At 37.1% G+C, this 21336-nt stretch overlaps 1 protein-coding gene across 10 annotated transcripts in view; it reads left to right on the top strand.

The window, feature by feature from the left end:
* The window catches only part of LOC120308186 (aminopeptidase O (putative)), a 191825-nt gene that overhangs the window by 821 nt on the left and 169668 nt on the right, over positions 1–21336 (top strand). For all 10 annotated transcript variants that reach the window (XR_005556779.1, XR_005556782.1, XR_005556780.1 and 7 more), the window contains exons 2-3: positions 8811–9666; positions 14552–14718. Coding sequence is in view for 6 of the 10 variants with exons in the window: in XM_039343882.1 (XP_039199816.1) it covers positions 8870–9666; positions 14552–14718 (964 nt within the window). In the remaining 4 variants the exon portion in view is untranslated. The remainder of the gene's footprint in view (positions 1–8810; positions 9667–14551; positions 14719–21336) is intronic.

The following is a 21336-nucleotide window of genomic DNA, read 5'->3' as shown; positions in this document are numbered from 1 at the left end:
TGGTTGTGTTCTCTCCACTCATGGACCCACAAAGCAGCCCGTTCCCTATTTAGCTCATGTGTTATGTAAATCCTAGCATATGTTGTTCCTTTAGGTGTCGTTCGGGAAAATTGGGGTTACTTGAGTCAGCAGTGGTGGTTCATTATGTGTGGTGAGCTCAATTTTCCAGTGATGTGTAGAAGAAACTGCGAGTAAAATGTTCTGGAGCTTACTCTTTAGGGAAGCATTTGCCGTCTTTGTGTAATCACTGAGTAGAATGGAGTCGCACTAAATCCCCTCCATTGCAGCTCTTGCAAAAAGCACAGGAATAAGGGGATGAAATGGCATTGCCGAGGAAGAAACATGGACAAACAACAAGAAGGAAGTAGAAACAGATGTTTCTTTTCTTGCTCATATATTTCATGGCTTATATGGGAAGTGAAAAGGACTCTGGAAGACTTCTGGGCTTATAGTTCATCCTGTTCTTTCCCAACTGTTAAGAGGAGAAAAAGTGTTTACTATCACTTTTTATTAGAAGGCAGCAAAGAGTTAGTATTCCCTACAGTTCTCTTCTGTCACCTAGTGATTGTCTAGATTTTTACATCTTGATGTCATGGTCCTAAGACTTAACATATTGATTATAATACAGACATTTTTGGTGAAACATATGCTTTCTCAGCTTCTCTATGAAGTTTCAGCTTTCTGCCTGCCTGCATTTGAGTGTAATTCCAGTAGTTTCAACCATTTTCACATGCAGAAAGAAAAGTGCTACTTTCAATTTCACAATCAATTTTTAGAAGAAATTCACTTTCCTTTCAATGCAAATTTTTAATGTCTCTAATTAAACCTTAAAACCTCTTTTACCCACAAACTTATGATTTACATATTAATGTGGTTTGGCCTCCAATATCTATAAAACTAACATCAGGGTATGGTGGATAATGTCAGTAGCAAATATAGAATAAATACCTAATTCACCTTGCCATTCCAGGAAGTAGTCTGACCCTGTCTTTTATTTTTTTAAAAATGCAGTATATCTCTATGTAGTTCGAAAGCATGCAATTGCAAACAGATAAATAGGTACCACTTCGGCGGGAAGGTAACAGCGCTCTGTGAGTCATACTGGCGACATGATCGCAGAAATGTCTTCGGACAGCACTGAATCAATGGCCTTGAAATGGAGATGAATACCGCCCCCTATAGTCAGCAATGACTAGAGGAGTAAAATCCACAGGGACACTTTTATCTTTATATGTGCATATGTGTATGTATCTACGCACACAGAGTATATCCATGGTTTTAAGGTATAGTATATTATTGATTGATCACATTTATAGACTTTCAGCAGTTTATAATATGGAGTGAAAGAGCATAAATAAAAACTCCCCAAACCAATAAAACATAGAAGATCATGACATTAACAAAGCCAAATCTTAACCTACCTAAGATGGAATCAAGGGCCAGATGCTTTGAGCAGCTTTTAAATGTTTTGAGCAGCTTTTAAAAGGCAATCAAGACGGAAGCTGTCTTGATATCCAGCTGGGAGGCTGTTCCACTATGCTTCAACCTCCCTCACTTCCATAAAATAGGCATTACTTGCTGTTTCTCCCACGCAGATGAAACACATATCTTGTAGCTAACCAGATACCATCCATGTTTTTCTACACCAAATTAGTGTCAATTTTAAAATAAATAACATGGTTCATATAGTACAACAGGTAAGTAATGCTTAATAATTTAAAATTGTTGAACATGTGTTTTATTTGTTACAACTTGCTTGAATTCTAATGGACTTTGTGTTTGGTACAACAAAATCAAATTCAAAAGACTAAAACAAAATTTCAGTGATAGTTAAAGTAATATTATTAAAAGTCATTAATACACATCATAGGGACCCTTAAAACTTGACTAATCTAAGTGCTGAATGAATGTTGAAACAAAGCTGCTTTAGCTTCCTTATGCAAAAGGGATCCTTACCTAGGTTTACTCAAAGTGCTAAATCATAAACTGCAGCTTATAAGATTTAAAAAAAAAACATTTACATTCTAAGCCAAAATGTATCCTTTGGGCATCAATGTTCTACATTGCTATTCTCTGGGAAGTGCAGCAGAATAGATTAGGGTTTACCATAGCTATGCAAAGGGAATAAGAGGTAATGAGTTAGCTGATCACATGTCCTGTACTATCTATTAACTTACATTTTCATATTGATTGTGTTCTCATAAGCACTGAAATACAGACAAGCTATATCCATTTTAAGCTAGCCACGTATGAATCTAGCCTTTGTATAGTTCAAGGGGTTGTACAAACTCAGAAAATGAGTTAAATGAGCAGACACTGGTAAATGTATGAATGCAGCCATTGTTTGAACGATAATGCAATTATTTTGGCTTTGACGTAGCATGTTGTCTTAATGCAGCCGATGTGGTTTGTACATAAGAGTTTATACTTCTAACAAATCATGTGACTCTTATAGCAGTTTATTCCATACAGTACAGCTAAGCAAAGCGTGTTGTCTGAAGCTAATTTTATAGTAGCAAACTAAACAGCTAAAGGAAAGAAAGCTCAAATGGGATTTGGCTTTCAGTAGAATGGACCTGATTCCTAATTCTGTCTCATTCTTCTGTACTATAGCTTGATGGAATATCATATCTTTTTGACATTCTTTGTCCATGTCACTAGGCCAATCTTGGCCTTCTATCTTCAACGCCCCCCCCCCCAGTTCAATCTTTTGTCCTCGATTTCTATTTCCAATCTCTTGTCTTTAGCGTGTGTCAAGCTAAGCCCAAGAACAATATGGAATAGTTCAGCCAGGGTTCATTTCTTTATTTGCCTGCACATCACAGAAAGAATCTTGCCAGATTAAATCCTTACTACCCTCAGTCTAACGAATACACCATGGGAGAGTCTAAGGAGTGGCTAGTTAAACTTTTTTTCTCTGTCTCATCATTTCTGGGCTGCCTCTTGTCTCCCTCTCATTTCTAGAATGTGCTCCCTCCTTCCTAGGAAAGTGCAGGCTCAGTATAGCCATTCACACCAGCTCCACCTGTCTGGGCATAATCTCTTCCAGCCTGGGAGCCAGGTTTGTTAGCTTGTTTATTATTAGACTTCTATGTGACCCATCTTGCCCAAATGAGTTTCCAGATCCTTGGAACCCTTGTTCCTGGTCTGCTACTGTTTAATTCCAGATCCCTCTGCAATCAATTCCTCCTGAACCATGGATAACAGAACAGATCTGACTTGTATCTAGGAAACCTTGATTTTGGAAGGTGAAGTCTACACATGTTAACATGGCCAAAACTGAGAAACACCTGGGCAGAATTCTCATTGGCATCAATTGTGCCACTTGTAGCTGGGGACTCCTATTGTCGAAAGCCTCCAGAGAAATGATAGAAAGCTGGGTCAGGATGGTGGTGAATGATGTAGAACTTTCTCAATTACTACCTTTCTCTAACTTTGGAGCAGCTTTCCACCTGAGGCTCAGTTAGCTCCAATCCTGTTGGGATTTAGAAAGAGTATTAAAATTTTGTTACTCCATTAGGTCATGGGAGCAGATAAGATATGAAGCTTTTCTCTTCTTGTGTTTAACTATATTTTAGTGCTTTCTGGTTTACAGGGAAGACATTGGAAGTGTTTATTGTTTATTATTGCTTTAATCCTAGTTATGGAGGATGAGTTTATAGGCCAGAGAGAGGCAGAGGCAGAAAGTACTGGAACAGTTACAGTGATGCTGAAAAATGTGACTTATGACTGGTTTACATATTTACGACCATTGCAACATCTCCAAGGTTAGGTGATCAAAATTTGGGTGCATGGCAAATGATGTGTATTCATGACAGTCGCACTGCCCTGGGATCATATGATCACCATTTGTAATTTTCCCAGCCAGCTTCCTGCAAGCAAAGTCAATGGGGAAACCAGATTCACTTACTGATTGTATGATTCAGTTAACAGCTACAGTGATTCACTTAACAACAGTGGCCAAAAAGGTCATTTATACACACACACACACACACACACACACACACAAACACACGTACATATTCTTGATTTAAAATACAGTTATCTAGAAATATATTCAAATATATGATTTATATGCTGAATTTTGCATTCCTCATAAAACCATTATTCACTCAATACTTTTGAATATGGTTAATGTCTGTTATAATTACAAGACATATTCTGTAAAATTGCAGCTGTAAGCAGTCAGTAAGTAAGGAGTAGAATTTCTCTGATTTATTTCTTGCTCTTTAACAAGGTTGCATTGTGTGAAAATTAACCGCAAGTAGATTTTGATTTCGTCAAATGAATAATATACAGTAATGCAATTCCAAGTAGATACAGTATGGTTTTGTAGTATTCATTCTTTCACAGCAATCAATATTGTTAGAAAAACTAACTTAATTTCATTAAAATTATCCAGACACATAGATCATAACTTTGGGAAACAGACACTGAAGTTCTTCAATTCTGAGGATTCTTGTAATATATATTTCTATGTATTTATGTATGTATATTTCAAAATACTTTTAGGTCACACCCACATGACTTTAATTTAAAGGATTGGCTACCATGTGTAAAAAAGCTCAATTCTTGAATAAGCACAGATGCTTTTACTGTATTTTAGCCCATTCTGGTTTCTATAGCCAATGTGGGCACCGTGGTCTGCATGTTTGGCTTCTTGTTTTGAACATGGGGGATCAATGGCCGCTGGCATTTCTTATATATTTTCCAGGCTTGTTAAAAGTCTAAACTGATTGGATGGAAAGTTTACATGTCGTATCTTTATATGATCACTAAATACTACCATATATGCATTTCTGTGGTTTTGGATTAGTGTGTGAATTCAGCCATTGCTGTCTATAAATAGCGGTATATGGCTTGTATTAACTGTGTATCCAGACTTTTATCCTTTACTTAGAGAACTATGGCTAAGAAAACAGAAACAAACCCTGGAATGTGTGTACTAATAGTAGTGTTTATTGATTACAAGGTTTATTTCTGATTTAAAGTAGTGGTGCTTTGTAGGAAAAGGGTCCTTAGGCAACTAACCAGTGGTGGGATTCAGCCAGTTCGCACCAGTTTGACAGAACCGATAGTTAATTTTTTGTTGCCCAGGCCCAGAATGGACTTCCGGAAGTGGCAGCCACACAGAGAACTGGTTGTTCACAGATCTGAATCCCACCACTGCAACTAACTAAGAGAGTTAGAATCTTGCCCTTCCTGAAGTATAGCAAAAAATGATTGACATAAATACATTTTTTGTCTGATGTGCTAACAGGTAGGTGCAAATTCTTTAGAAGAAGTCTTTTTATTCAATAGGAATGCGTATGAAGTACAGTATCTTTTTCAAATTATGAAAACAAACTTGTGCTGCTACTGTGAAAGCTACCCTCAACGGTTTGCTTTCAAAGCACGGTATTTTGCACTGTTCTGAAGCACCACTTTTTGAAGGATTTCCATAGTTTTTGGTAACTAATCTACTCTCTGCTGGAGAGATCTGCAGCAGAGTCCTTTTTGTTTCTGAGCTTGTTGATGGTTTTTTTTTTTTTTTGTAATTGCTGTTCTGTGAGCAACGTGAAATCTCTCATGTACATAATTGCAGCATAGGAATGTGAAGTGTCACGTGCTTCTTAGATACACATTGAACATTCCGCTTAAAAATGGCTGAAAGAAATGAAAGAGGAGAAATGAACCAAGAATTTTCTTTTCACAAATGAATTTCAGTTGTTCAACTGGTCTGTACTTCACTCCCACACGTTTGATTTATAAAACGGAACACATGCAATTTAGTAAGGATTTAAAAATAAAGTCACCAACCACTATAAGAAAAATCATATGGTCTGTTTTTTTGTTCAAGTTAACCACAAGTAAGCTTGAACTTAATGGGTAAGTAATCTATAAAGCTGTCCCTGAGGTACTTTTTCTGAATGGTAACTGGATCGGTTCTGAAGAAGCTTCTTGGATGAAAAGCGAAACATTTTCAAAGGGCTCCCAAGAAAGTCCAGTTGCCTTTTGGAAAAAGCACCTTTGGGACAACCATGACCTGGATGATTGAGAAATAGACATATAGTACACTGGTTTCTAAAAATACATTTTTACCTGATTAAATACTGAACAAGTTCTGATATCAACTCTATAACAGAAAATTATATATATCGTTTGGATTTTTAAAATGGAAAATGAAAACTGAATTCCAGATCTTTATTTTGAAAAGCAAAACATAGGAATATTCAAAACCTAAGTCATACCAAGACAGTGTTTCTTAACAGTGTTCTTCAGAGGTGTTGGACTTAAATGGTTATAACTCCAGAAAACATAACCTAAACTAATTAAGGATTATGGGGGATTCAGTTTCAGGATATTTAGAGAATATAAACCATCATACAGTATTACTTTTGCTAGGCTCTGCCATCCCTCCCCTTCTGATCTTTTGAATAAGAGGACAAAAACAGAATTCAGTAAAGGTCATCTTCAACTAACCGCCATTCATTAGCAACTGTTCAAAATTACAATGGCACTGAAAAAAGTACAACTGGTCTCCCCTCTACACCTGTTGCAGCAACCTTACTCTCACATGATCAAAATTTGGATGCTTAGCAACCAGATGCATTTATCAGGGTTGCAGCATTCCAGGGTCACATGATTGCCATTTGCAGCCTTCCCAACCAGCTTCTGACAAGCAAAGTCAATGGGGAAAGCCGGATTCACTTAGCAACCACATGACTCACTTAACAACTGCTGTGATTTGTTTAACCATGTCAAAAAAATTGTAAAATTGTGACTCACTCAGCAACTACCTTGCTTAGCAGCAGAAATTCTAGTCCCAATTGTGGTGATAAAGTTGAGGACTACCTGCACTGATTAAAAAATAATGGATGACAGTCACTCAGTAATTAATTGTGGAATAAATTTAATCAACAGTTGTTCTCCCTTAGGTAGATAAATATTAACACTGAATGACAAGTCCTTTCTTTTTTCTTGTGAAATATTTCTAATCTAGATGCAAATGAGATTGTCACTATTAGAAGGAATTATATATTGGGACTGTTAGCTGTAAATTTCAGAAGTCTTCCAGTACAATCTCAAAAGAATATTTAGAATTTCCTTAGTCTTCCAAGACTCTTTTTCTTGTCATTTAACAATGGTGAAACAATATGGGAACATAACCGTCCTATAAAACTACATTACAGTAATCACTTAAGATATGTAATGTATATAGTCAGTGATTGTTCTGGTATAGGAAATAGTAGAGGCCATTTAGCTTTCAGTCATGCATGCTACTTACATTGAAAGAAAAAAAGGAAGAAGGCAATGACAAACCACTCTTGAAAATGTTGTCAAGAAACTGCATAGATTTGTCTATGTAGTTCCCAGTAGTCACATATACATATTACATATAAGATAACCTATTACACATATACACATATAGTCACATATTACATATAAGATAACCTCGTGAAAATTATAAAATTAGACAAGCGATCATATCAACTGAATTGCTGCCATAAATTCATGCTGATTCTTCTATATTGCAGAAGATTCGTTTAATTGATAACATTATACAGAAATACAGTACTGATTCATTGATTTTGTTTTCTGGTGGTTATGTAAATGACATTAGTTAATTTTTCTGCACTTACCTTGTTATGACTAACCAACAAATTTAATATTGATGGGTCTTTTCATACCGGTGTTTCCCTGAAATAAGACCCACCCAGAAAATAAGCCATAGCCTGATTTTTGGCATGCACCTCATATAAACCCTGACCCCAAAATAAGCCCTAGTTAAGAGCCTGCCCACTCCATCCCACCCTCTGGTTGCTCACTGTCTCGATAGGAGCATGTCGCACTGGTGCCGCCATCACGAGGTGAGGGGAGGCAGTTGGGGTGCGTGTTTGCCACTGGAGGGGTTTTCTTCGGTCCCGGCTGCCGCTGCTTCGCCCTGCAGATTACCTGCCTGGCAGCAACAGCCACTTCCTTCTCTGCCAACTCTCCCCTGGCTTGCACCATGACCAGGCAACGCAAGCCTCCCCTGCCACCTCCCTCCCTCTGCCAGACATCTGCCGAAGCCACCTGCCTGCTCCCTCCCACCATCTGCTTGCCCGCAGCCGCAACGGCTTACAGGGCTTCTCAGGGCAGATGCTCAGGAGGCGAGGGCAGGTACCCAAACATTTTTCGCCCAGACAGAGAAATGATGGAGATTGGAAGCTTCATCTGCTTGCAAATGGGGATCTTGGAAACAGCAATTTGCTCAGTTCCCAAGCACCCCATAGGTGCCCAATCACTTTTCGCCCAGACGGAGAACTGACGGAGACTGGAAGCTTTGTCTGCTTGCAAAAGGAAAGAGTGTGGCAGGTGAAGGAAGGAGGCAGGGGATGTTTGTACCGCCTGGTCATTTGGCTTCCCCCGCCTGTCCGTGCTGCTCTCCTCCTCCCCTGAAGGTGCATTCCGTTGGCACTGCCTCCCGAGCATCTGCCCTGGGAATCCCGGTAAGCCATTGTGGCTGTGGGCAAGCAGGCAGTGGGAGGGAGCATGCAGGCGGCCACAAAGTCAGGTATCCCATGAAAATAAGCCCTAATGGGTCTTTTGGTCCCCCCCAAAATATAAGACCCAGTCTTATTTTTGGGGAAACACAGTATTAAAAAGATTTATTTATCATTAAAAATACATTCAAGTGTACATTTCTTCTTCTTTTGTACCCCTAATTTAAATCAAAAGTTAACTTTTTTTGTCAGTGGGATATATATGTGGGCCATATGTATTATAGTACATAACAGGTTTTTGTAAAAATGAAAAGGATGGCATACTGACTATTTTTTCTGCTGCAGAGTCTATATAGGAAACAGCAAGATTTATCAAGATTTCTTTGCATGGAAGACCTATACAAATGGAGCTAGATATGACCACAGATGATCTGCCATTGATGGCCAATACTAACCACATGTTGGTAAAACATTATGTTTTAGACCTGGATGTGGACTTTAGAAACCATGTTATAGAAGGCACCATAGTTATTTTCCTTGAGCCTGTCAGAAGACAAGAAGAGAGTAAGCAGATGGAAGGAGCCAGTCCTTCTTGGCCTGATGAAGCTTGCCGCGTTCCAACACCTAAAGCCTGCTCAGTCGTTGTGCCAGATGCAAGTGCTTGCACAACTAAAAGTGGATGTAATGATTTTGCTGTCTGTGGTAAAGGTGAAAATGATACTTCTGATAAAAACAGTAGCCATGGCAACAGGGAACAGGCTTCTGGGATTTCTAGTTCAAAGAACTGCTGTGACATTGAGATTCATGGGAGTGAAGATTTTTTGCTGGTCCTAGACTGCTGTGATTTATGTGTGTTAAAGGTCGAGGAGGTGGATGTTGCTCTGGTTCCAGGCATTGAGAAATGTACAAGCTCTGCCAAGTTAGTGGATGCTTCTAAGGATCCTGGAAATCTTCGGAATCAAATTGTGCATGAACTTGTGACATTACCCACAAATAATTGGAGAGAGCAGCTTCAGCATTATAAGCATTGCAGCCAGGCACCTGCTGGTGGTGAGCTTCTGTTTATTACAGACGCTTGGAGCTTGGAAATCAGGAAAGCAGGGATCACACTACCAAAGGACTTCCCTCGTGCCATAAGAATATGGTACAAAACAAAGCCAGAAGGACAATCACTTAGCTGGACTACAGATCAAAGTGACAGGTAAGCAGCAGTCCTGAGTGCATTTGGTACCTTTTGGTGTTGCGTTCCAGATGGGACACAGTTGAATTATGAATGATGATCTCATTCATAATGAATTTAATTGCATGAGTAGCACAAACCGGTAAACTTCAGAGCTTGTATAGCTTTTTGAGGATTTTATCACTGTCTGAGTCTGAATCGAGCTAATACATTTCATTAAACCAAAATAGTCCAAGTAATAATTTTGTGGTATGGTTTAGATAAAAGATGAAAGCATTTTCTAAAGCAGTTTCACTTTGCTTTCTAAACAGTCAAATGTTTAAGAATATTAGAACTTGCCTTTAAAATACTGTTGTAGTAAATGCAAAATGTATGGAACGTTTGAAGGATTAGGACGTAATTGTATTCTTTAATGAGGTAGCAATTTTATATGTTTTTTTAACGAGACCTTGTTTTTCAATGCCAAATATAGTTTTGTAGCATATTAGCCCATCTCAATGGTAACCTTTAATTGGGTTGTAGTTCCATCACCCCTGGGCTCCGAGTCAACAAAGGCCAGTATACAATGCATCTTGCCTACAAAGCTACATTAAGCCAACTTGCTTCTTTTAATTGCATCCAGGCTATTCATTTACCAGCTCTTGACTTGATTTCTATTCCTGCCATGTAATACAGATTATAAAAATTTTCGTCGGAAACAAATTCATGTTATAGTCTTAATTGCTTAATACCTGTATTTTGGGATATATTAATAATTTCCTTTTTGATAAAGGCAACTATACAAGATTATAGGGGATACCTGACCATATGCTCATAAAGGGTCAAAGCCATGCTCAGGAAAAATGCCTAGATGATTCTCCCTCTCTGTTCACATTTATTCTCTATGTTTGTCCTATAAGAATGCATACAATAAGTCTACATAAGTCTTCTATTTGCTTCATGGGCAAGTAACAACCCCAAGATGAGACGAGTAAGTTCAGAGTGAGAAAATGGTATTAAGAGAAGAACATTTAACCACCGTAGGTGTCTATAGGAGAAAGAGAGGAGGAAAGGGATGAAGCATGCTTTGTAATATCATGACGCAAACACTACGCCTTGTGTACATGTGTCACATATTGGTATGAATGTAAGGGTGGGCTTTACATAATGAAATCGTATTCATGCCAGCATTTTTCTCTCATTGTGGCTAGCTGGGATGCCTTTTCCCCAGTTCTGATATAAATTTCTCTTCAATGATGTTTACTCTATTGAGAACAAATCAAAACATGATTATAAATAAGCTATATAAATAAGTTTCTTATATATAAATAAGCTTCTATTTGGCCTTAGGTATATATAATAATTGCATTGAATTATAACCAGTATATTTTAATTGTTGCTTATGTTTCTGGAGAAAATAATTTTTTTTTCATTCTTCAAATTAACATTTAGCCCCACCACCATATTTAGTTCAAGTTAGGGTTACCTTGGACTTCCAAATGCTTATAATTCTCTGCTTTGACATGCTAATTTGTTCTAGATTGCCATTATGCTTAGATTGGCCAGTGTACTTTCAACATGGCTAGAGGAAAATTGCTATGCTTATACTAGTTAATTGCATTAAGCAAGTACAAAGTGCTGCCCTGTATGTTGGCCTCTTAAGTTTTTCATCAACATCTAATCCTGAAATGTAATTTTATTGCGGAAGGTAAACTTGGAATACATTTTATACACTTTATGTGTGTGTTGATACAATCTTTCCATTGACTTATTTTTGGCTTCTTCCACATCAGTGGAGATATAAAAGCTCAGCCCTTGTCACAAATGCTAAGCAGCCCAAGCTACTATGGAAGACGAAAGCGTAAGTGACACTCTTACTTTGAGAAAGTTTGGTAAGATATATGGAGCTGATGCCTTCAGCATCAGCATTGCATTTGCCTGCTGTCTTCCCATATATATATATATAAGCTGAGGGCTATATGTAGTTGCTATAATTGTTGGAAAGTATGAGAAAGAGAAACTCTAAAATCCTATTGTAGGGATATACAATAAAAGAGGACTGTAAATAATTAAATACTTTTGTGTTCTATTCTAGTAAATATGCTATTAAATGAAAGTATAAACTTTTATACTAATATTTTCATTTGCTGTATTATATTTTGCACTGGAGTTCTTGTTTCGAAATACTAGTAATGTAATATGTAATATGATTCCCATTGCTTTAGATTGCTCTGGGCACTTAAAGGTATACATTAACTTTTTGCGTAGAACAGAACAGCTATCTGAATCATCACAGCGCAACTTTTTAAGTTAGCTATGTTTCAACGAAATAAAAGGCTCTATGTTTTGCTGAAACAAAAGTCAAAGCAATTATTATTATTACTACTATTTATTATATTTATGTGCTGTTGATTCCCGCAAGGCTCATGGTAGCATTAACAAATCATGTACTATAATGAACTCTTCACAGTGTAGACATTCCTAATACTGTACACAGAAATTAACAATAATATATCAATGCGTCTAACTAAATAAATAAATATATAATAACATACAAAACCAAGAGCGATGTCAGTGTCAATTAATCATTGCCCAAAGATTCTCTGAAAAAGTTCAGTTTTCCCTACTGTCCAAAAGATCATTATTGAAGGGCCCAGTCTACAGGAAGAGACTGCTCCAGATCATAGGTGCCATGATGTAGTAGAAGGAGAGAGAGAGCTTGGGAGCAGAATCAAGAGAGGAATTAACCCTGGAATTGTTACATTCCCACAAGTTCAGCCCCTCTTGAATGAACTGTAATCTAGTACCAACTTAATGCTGACCATTAGTTGACAAGATTCTTGTGTATAGGCATGAGCAATAAATCAGCTTAACTGGAACTTAATATGTGGTCCTGATTCTTCATGCTTGACACATGATGGAGAATCTATGTGGCCATAAGAAACATTGAGGATTCTGAACAAGACTTGTTCTCCCTTATTTTTCACCCAGGGTCCTCAAATATGGGTAGAGTGGTAGTGTATATTAGCTGTTATCAGCTACCCAACTTGTGTATTAATGAGTCAGATAACTTCTTTCCTCCAAAACAAACAAACAGTAATTGAAACGGACATCTGTTTTATAGGAGAAATATCTATTGTCATCAACATTATGCATTTAGTAGTTAAGTAGCACCTGTTTATTTTTAACTTCGTAGGTAATAAACCAGGCATAAATTGTAGTTCTGTTGTTATGCTACTATGGGGTTTATTTAAACATTCCCAAACATTGCATAGGAATAACTGTGCTGATTGAAAATACTTGAATAATGTGCATAAATATTTACAAAAGCAAAAGGAAAGCAATCAACACCATCCTCCTCCACTACCATTATTTTTTCAGGTTTGAGTGTGACAGTACCTTCATTTAAAATGCATCAGCAAAACATCGTGCTTTGTGTAGAACAAGCAACCAACTCATGCAATCTTTTCAGGTTCTTATATAAATAGACTAGTATACTCCATATGTTTTATCCTACAATTTGTGAGAGGAGCTTGGAAGAAGGAGACTGACAACTGCTTCCATGATTTTAAATGTTCTCTGGCATTCTGGTGATTATTTTTAGTTCTACTGTCAAAAACTCTGTGTGGGAGTAAATAATGGCATGTGTCAGGTAACAGGTGGGCTGCCTGTGTTTCCTCTTCTTCAGTAAACATCATAACAAAAAGAATAGGGCCTGCTGGGGTATTGCAATAAAACTCTTTAGAAGATAGAAAGGAAAGGTCATCAAGCTGTGCAACTTTGTAAATATTTGATGTAATATTTTGTTTTAATGATTGAAAACCACTGGTTGGGGATTTAAAGAATCTCTGTGGAGAGGGATATGACCAAAAATTAATTAGATCAAGGAGCTTGGGCTGACTTATGTACAGGAACCAGTTCTTGGACTTGGTCTCTTGTAGTCATTTTTGGGGATAGCCATCCTGAACTGGGTACTTTCCAAATGTATTGATGCAACATTCTCAGAACTCAATAGGGTTCTGCCACAATTAAGGACACAGTAGAAAGGATGGAGTGGGAGAGAAATCTATCTGCTATTTAAACACTAAAATTGCCAAGGGAAAGGGTAACTCTAGCCATCTCTCTAGTTTAGTTCTTGAGTACAAGCCTTTGTACCATAGAAGTAAACAGCTGCCAGTTGCTACTGTGAAAAAGCATAGGACATTTGGCGATTTAACTTACCCTTATCTCTGAAAAAAAAATCTACATAGATATAGGATTGGTTTGCATACAGTTGTTAATCTTACATTTAAGAAAGGAAGTCTTGATTTATCTACAGCCCCCTTTTCCTTTCTGTTCTATTCAACATAAAAGTCTAATTAACTGTAGTTAGGATTTATCATTACTTAAATTTAAAATTATATGTTCTCCTTGAATGGAAATGGAAGCTTCTGATTTCCCTATTGTTGTGCCAGAAGAGACGAATAGAGGTCACAAATAGGCCTGAGGATTGCTAAAGTTTACCCTCCTAATGCATTATCTTTAATGCTATATCCAGTCATGCATGCATTTGTAAATCCACAAATTCATATTCCACTTGGTAGGTTATTCCTGATGATGGTAAATTTGTGATCAATTCAGAAACATTTTTTCAAAACTACTCTATTGCATTATTTAGAGCAGAATAACCTCATACAAGTTCAAATACAATGTATTTCTATCTTCTCTGGTCTTCAGAGATATCAAAGAGCAAATCAGAATTTAATTTCACATAAGGTTCAAGAAGTAATTATCCTCTGATATGATTCTTTCTTTTCAGACTAGATTGAGACAAGATGTATTGAGTGGTATTAATAGTTTGAATTTCTGTTTCTGTTAGCAATTTTGTTTTTCTTTTAATAAGTTGTATAGTATACACTACTTCCTTATCTTTTTCTGTTCCCTATAGACCATGTGTTTATACAGTGGGATCTCCAATAAACAACAGGGCCCTTTTTCCATGCCAGGAACCGCCTGTTGCCATGTCAACATGGCAAGCTACAGTCCGAGCAGATGCATGCTTTGTTGTTCTAATGAGTGGTGAGAATGTAGCGGAACCAGCAGAATCTGAAAAAGGTACAACATGTTGTTATATTGCTATATGGCTATATTAATATTTGATTCAATATTCATTTGGAAAATGATTTAATATCAGTGCAGTATTTCTTCTATGTAGTCTGATGAGATTCTAGTCCACCTCTATCTGGAACCATTAACTTCATATTCGTTCTTTTATTTTTTTTTCTTCCTTACTTGATTCCTGTTTCTTATCAGTTTTTCATTTCCCATCAATCCTTGATTTTCAGGAACCAGTAATATGCATTTCGTAGGTGGATTAATTCTAAACAAAGTTATGATAAAAATCTGCTTCTGTGTTGCCATAACAATTTATAATAACCTGAAATCTTGCTTTAAAGTGTTTGTAAAAATACAATTGTTGGTTGTGGTGAATTACATTTTTGCAGTAAGAATGGATCAGTTAGAATTGTGTTTAGTATCTTGAGCTAGGATTAAGTGGTTGAGATATCCTTAAGTGGCCTAAAATAACTTTTTTCTTTGATACAAGAAACATGATAAATCAAATTGAATGCCATAGTATGTGTGCTTACAACAACAACAACAATAATAATTTTGATTTAGAATACACCTCCTTGGTGTGAACTGTTTAGATTGGATTAGCCTTGATACTGAGGACCATTTCAGATTGACAATTGGAAGTTTGGTACAGCAAATCCTATTTGTTGTTGATTATTTTTAAGTAACTTAACCTTATTTCTGTTGTTGAATTATCTTATCGAAATCTGCTTCACAATAGAAATTTATTTTTCTTTAAAATTAAAAATCCAAACAACAAAATGCCAACACATAGCAATTGACATAATTACTGAAGAATATATGCATTTCAAAGGGAGCTTTTCTATAGCTAGATTTTAGTATAGCCCTTAATATCATTAGCACTTCTTGGTTCTCTCAATCAGCTCTGCTGTATTTTCACAGATTTATTCTCGGAAGTAAATCTTACTGAATTTAGTTGGACATTAGCAATATCATAAGAATACAATCTTAAAATTTCTTACACATTTTTTCTTTATTATTTTTATTACAGTAATAAAAGCAAATACATCGTCAATATTTCAGTCCTCGTGTTGGCAAAAAGTCCAATTTCTAAAATCATAAAGTCTTAGATTTCCATTATGGGTTAAGTTAGACAATTCAATTTATTATTATTACAGCCAAAGACAAAACAATTTGGTTTCCATGAAACACTATTTATTTGTTTCCAAAATCTTAAAGTAAAAGTCTAAATATTTCAAATGTGTTTGAATTCTTAATTGGTTTATAACTTTCTTAGATCAACATTGCATTTTTGCTATTTATTGTTAATTCTTTAAATTCTTATGGTTAATTTTGCTCAAAAAAGATGATAAACTCACCAAGAAGCTTTTCAAACCTGTTGTTCTAAAGATCTTTAGTGGTCTCAGGTTAATTTAAAAAAGCAATTTTCTGAAAATGATTAGAAAGAAGGTTAGCAAACTCAGTGTCCTTTAAAAGTCTCTGCTATACTTGTGAGCACGATGACTTGCCCCCTGATCTCTTGGTGCCTGAAATCTGCAGGTGACTATTGCCTTGCAATCTCACTGTGAGGAGCACTTGTCTAGATCACATGTATGTAATCTCCTGTCTTCTCCTTGCCCAGAGTCACAGTCATCATCTTAGCTCTTTCAAAGACATGTTTAGTTTGCCATGCTTCCTCAGATGTTTCTTACAACAATGTCTCTGACTCTATGGTTCAAACTCAAATGCTCATGAGAGCTCCTGAGGACTAGTTTCATAGCACAAGAGCCTGAAACTAAAGAGCCTGAAACTGAAGCCTCTGACAAATCAAACATTAAGAAATATTTGAATATTATGAATAATACTATGGTATACCATTAAACATACATTTATTTTTATTTTTTACATAATTCTTCAAATCCGAGGGGTTTTTGCCATTTCAGTTTGACCACTTACCTGGCAGCATTTTTCTAAAGCAGAACATCAATATTTGTTTTGGTTGTTGCTAAATAAATATATAACCCTTAATTCTAATAATCTGCAACTTGGCAGAATTTGTCTGCTTAGAAGAGGCAACTGTGCCTGAACATTATTTTCAGTTCTGCCAAGTAATAAAAATTACTTTGGCAGTTCTCTGGTTATAAAAAATCATGTTTTGTCTTCAATTTTCTGAAAATTTAGCTCAAATTCAAATTATATTTAATAAAAGCCAAGCTAAAAATGATGTATTATTTGACACAGAAAAAAGCAATTGGCATTTGATGCTTAATGGGGAAATATTGATTCTGACTTAAGATTTGAGCATAAGCCTCATCTAATTGATCATGGATCGATTGATGGATGGGAAGTGGCCAGCCTTGGGCAGAAACTGAGATACTTGTATTTGGGATACATAGCAGGTAGATCTCTTAGTAGGAGGAACATTTGGCCAAAGCTGTGCTAACACCACCCTACCCCCAAAACTAATACAGCTTCTCACAGTGAGCATGGAAAAGCTTAGGAGAGAGTGCACAACATCTTCCCCAGGATAGCACTCAGTAGAGCACATCCCCACTTGGGCAGAGACAATGTTCCTCTCTTCTTTTCTATGAGGCACACACTCCTCTCCTAGCCAAGATCATTGGAGTTTCCTAAGCTACAACACCATCTATCTTTGCTTCTTCTTTCCTCTGCCTCCATTCCCAAAGCAGCCATTCTGTTGTACCTTGGCTAAAGACTGCAGAGAACAAGCCGGTCCTGTGCAATGCTGGCCTCACCTTGCTTGCCTTATGCTCCCCCAATTCTTTGTTGAGGTGGATGGAGGGAAGTTGCTAAATGGGAGTTTAAAGGCATCAGGAAGCTTGAAAGTGCTATAGCCTCTCATTACCCACAGGAAACTGACTGGCCCCTATCCAAGAAGTGACAACACCTCAAAATAAGCTAAAGGGCAGCCATACTTTAGCCTCCTTTATCTGGCTGGAGAGACAAATATTTTCTACTTAGAGAAGATCTATAACTCCCACCTTACTTCTCTGTGTCAGCGAAGCTCAGGCTGTACCTAGTTCAAAAACTTATGCTATAAACAGTGGTTTAGTGTTGTGAGAATGGATCTTTGTGAGTTTAGGGCTTGCCTTGTTTCCCCTGCCTGCTTTTTCTAGAAGATTTAGTTTCTGTTTTTGTTAACTGCAACTGAGCATGACAACTGAAACCCGTGGAAGTCATTTTTCCTAAAGTCATGCCTTCTTCTGGGTGACAGTTCCTTATTCCTTCTGCATTTTGTATAACATTGCTTAGACTGCAAGGGAATAATGTGACGAGTACGTACTATTTATTTAAGATTTGGGCAGGATTACATTTTTGTAAGCATAAAATATATGAAGTGGGAGAAATCCCATAGATCATTTTAGTATAATCCCTTTCTCCATGAAGAAATCCATTAATTCATGCCTAACAGATAGCCATCCAGACTCCATTTGTAAACCTGTAGAGCAGGGGTGTCAAACTCAATTTCATTGAGGGTCGCATCAGCATTATGGTTGCCCTCAAAGGACCAGTTGTTGTCCCCTTCTCTCCCTCAGGCTTGCCCCATAGAAGCCTCTCCTATTCCATCCCCTTCTCTCCCTCAGGCTTGCCCCACTGACATCTCTCCTCCCCATCGCCTTCTCTCCCCCCCTCACTCCTCCTCTTCCTCAAAACCCCTCCTTTTATATCCTCTCCTCTCCCATGTGCTCACTCACTGCCTGGCTGGCCTTGTCACACAGCTCTCATCAGCTGGAGCTGCATGCGCTGATTCTGGGGTCCCCACCAAGCCCTGGCAGCCCCGCAGCTCCAGCTGACTCTTCCCCTGTGCAGCTGCTGGCCACCCGTGAAGCTGCTGGAAACGCTGATCAGTTGGACCCGTGCACTCTGATCCCGGGGCCTCAGCAGAGCCCCAGCAATACCTGCTGACTCTCCCCAGGCTCTCTGGTGCTGCCATTGCTTCAGCTCATTCCCCCCCCCCCCCCGCTACATATCAATCATCTCTTCCTACTAGTCTGCAAGGACTGGATCTGGCCCATGGGCCTTGACTTGGACATGTCTGTTGTAGAGCTTGGCAATCTACAAGTGTTCAGTTGCTCAAGTGCTCTTGCCATCAAGAATTTTCACAGTTTTAATTCTAACTTAACTTCTGTGGACCTCACTCCGTATTTAATAGGTCCCCCAGGGGGCATGCACAAGTGCACTGGCATGCCTATTGTCCCTGTCACTATTTGATTTTCTAATTTTCTTTGTTTGAATTTGCATTTTTTTGTTTAATAGATAAAATAAAAAAAAGAAATTCCTGTTAACATTCAGTATGAATTTCCTTTGATTTCTATCCTTTGTTGTGTCCTCAATTTTAATAGTGAAAGCTCCTTCTTGCATACCACAACCTTTTAGATATTGCACAACCTTGTGGACAGTAAGTGAGATTGGATTTTCCAGATTAAGTGCTTGAAAACCTGCGTGGAGGGGACTACATGGCCACTCAATATCTATGGATATCTTTCCACAATGGTCCAGCTGACTGGGAATTGCAGAGGTGTATTGGAAGTTCCAGAAACAAATGTTCATTTTGGAGAAGTTTTCACTAAAGTGATTTCCACTGATGTTACCAGCTCACCCTCAACTCTATCCAGCTTTTTGTGCAGCCACAAACTTTTGGTCCAATAATATTTTTCCAGAAATAAGTTATTGTCACAATTTCAAAAATGTCTTCCTCCTTCAGATTTGGAGAAGAGTGTGTTACATTTGCAGTTTTTGGAGCATCTGTTGTTTTTCTCCAGTTTCATATTAATTGACATTAAAAAAAAAATCTTCTGTTGAAATGTCTGTTGGAACTTGCTGAATAGTTCTAGGCAAATCATCAAAGAGGTTATTTGCTGCTTCAAAATTTAAAAATATTTCATTTCAATTTCTATTGCTAGATTCAAGAAGTTTGAAAAAAAGCCTCTTAACTGAGATTTATTTTTTAGGCTTTTTAGATAATGGGATTTTAAGCTTGATTAAATTAATTGCAATACAGTAGAAATAATATAAAGCTGGATTTCTCTTATGTTACATATGACAATACATTATTAAAAGTCTTTTAAAAGTCAGTTTGTGCCCTTCTCAATGTACCCTTTCACAAGGCAGACAATAAGTAAATTGAAATATAATTGAGATGCTAAAAAATAATTCTACTCAAAAGGCTAAGAGGAAAAAACGGAGTGCCCCAATAATACAATTAAAAACTGAGTGGATTTTCAATGAGAACATGAAATGCAAATTATTCCTGCATTATTAATTAGAATAACATCTTAAATTTATAGATACAGTACTGCAAATTATCTGACATAATTTGCATAATTTGTAAATAGGTGGGAATTTTCCCCATGTTACATACAGTATGTGTAAATTTTCACGTAGAAGTGATGGTGAGAAATGATTGCTACAAAAATTATTAACACAGCATCATGGGAAGCAATTCACTTCTAATTTATAACAAATACGCTGCACTTCAATGTTTTATGGGTTTCTGTGTTTCTGTTGTACCACATGAAAATATGCATTTATTTCATAAAAATAATTATATATATATATATATTCTACCCTAGGTGGTGCTGTATCCAAGGGAGCCTCAAAGGGTCTCAATAGATATAGTAAGATAGTGGATGAGCATTCTGGACAGAAAGACAAAGAAAGAAATGAGGAAAACATAAAGATAAAAAATAATAATTTTAGTTTAGTTTATTTCTTGCACTTTTTTTGGAAACACTGTAGTTAGAGTTAAAAAGGAATGAAGAAAAAGAATGATCAAATATTTCTATTTTATATAATGTTGGGGAAAAGTTATACATGATTAAAAATGCTACATGGGAAATACAGATAGCTTGACACTTTCTAATAGTGATGAGCATGATAGTTACAATATAGTACCTAAAAATAAACAGTGGTTCAGTAGAAAGACATCTAGAATAATCATTAACATTTGAGAGAGTCCTTTAGCTTTGTAGCTTTAGTTTTCTGTCCCAAAGATACACTTGACAGGTTTTTCTTTTTAATCATCTGCCTTGCATTTGACCACAAAATGGCTGCTGTGGGGGGCCCCCTTGCTTTTTCTCTCCTCTCTATTTTTATTCCCAGAGTAAGAGACCACAGAAAGGGATCTGAAATGGCCTGTACAGAGTATTTATCCATTAATTTAGATTTTTTTTGGCGGGGGAAGCCAACCAATTGCCAACAATTAAATTGCCCTGTTTTTAAGCAAGAGAGAAGGCCTTTCTTTCCCAGAGAAAGATCCTTCCTTCCTTCCTTCCTTCTTTCCTTCCTTCCTTCCTTCCTTCCTTCCTTCCTTCCTTCCTTCCTTCCTTCCTTCCTTCCTTCCTTCCTTCCTTCCTCCCTCCCTCCCTCCCTCCCTTGTATATTCTTTTGTATGTATTCACAGACACATTGGCATTTAGAGTTACTACTCTCAGATTACAGTATGTTTTAGACTGATCAGAACAGTTCATATACAGTATGAGTTCCTTCTAATAACACTATAAGAAAAGTGATTATTAATTATGTTAACACAGTGGGTCCACTGCAAATGTGCATTAGCCTGGAGTTTAAATATATGGTGAATTTCTTTTATATCACTGGTAAATACATTTATTGGGG

Source organism: Crotalus tigris, unplaced genomic scaffold (genome assembly GCF_016545835.1).
Source record: "Crotalus tigris isolate CLP2741 ecotype Arizona unplaced genomic scaffold, ASM1654583v1 scf7180000017881.257975618366:2651188, whole genome shotgun sequence".
Classification (NCBI taxonomy): Eukaryota; Metazoa; Chordata; class Lepidosauria; order Squamata; family Viperidae; genus Crotalus; species Crotalus tigris.
The sequence above is the reverse complement of the archived record's forward strand: the minus strand, read 5'-3'. Positions and strand labels throughout refer to the sequence as shown.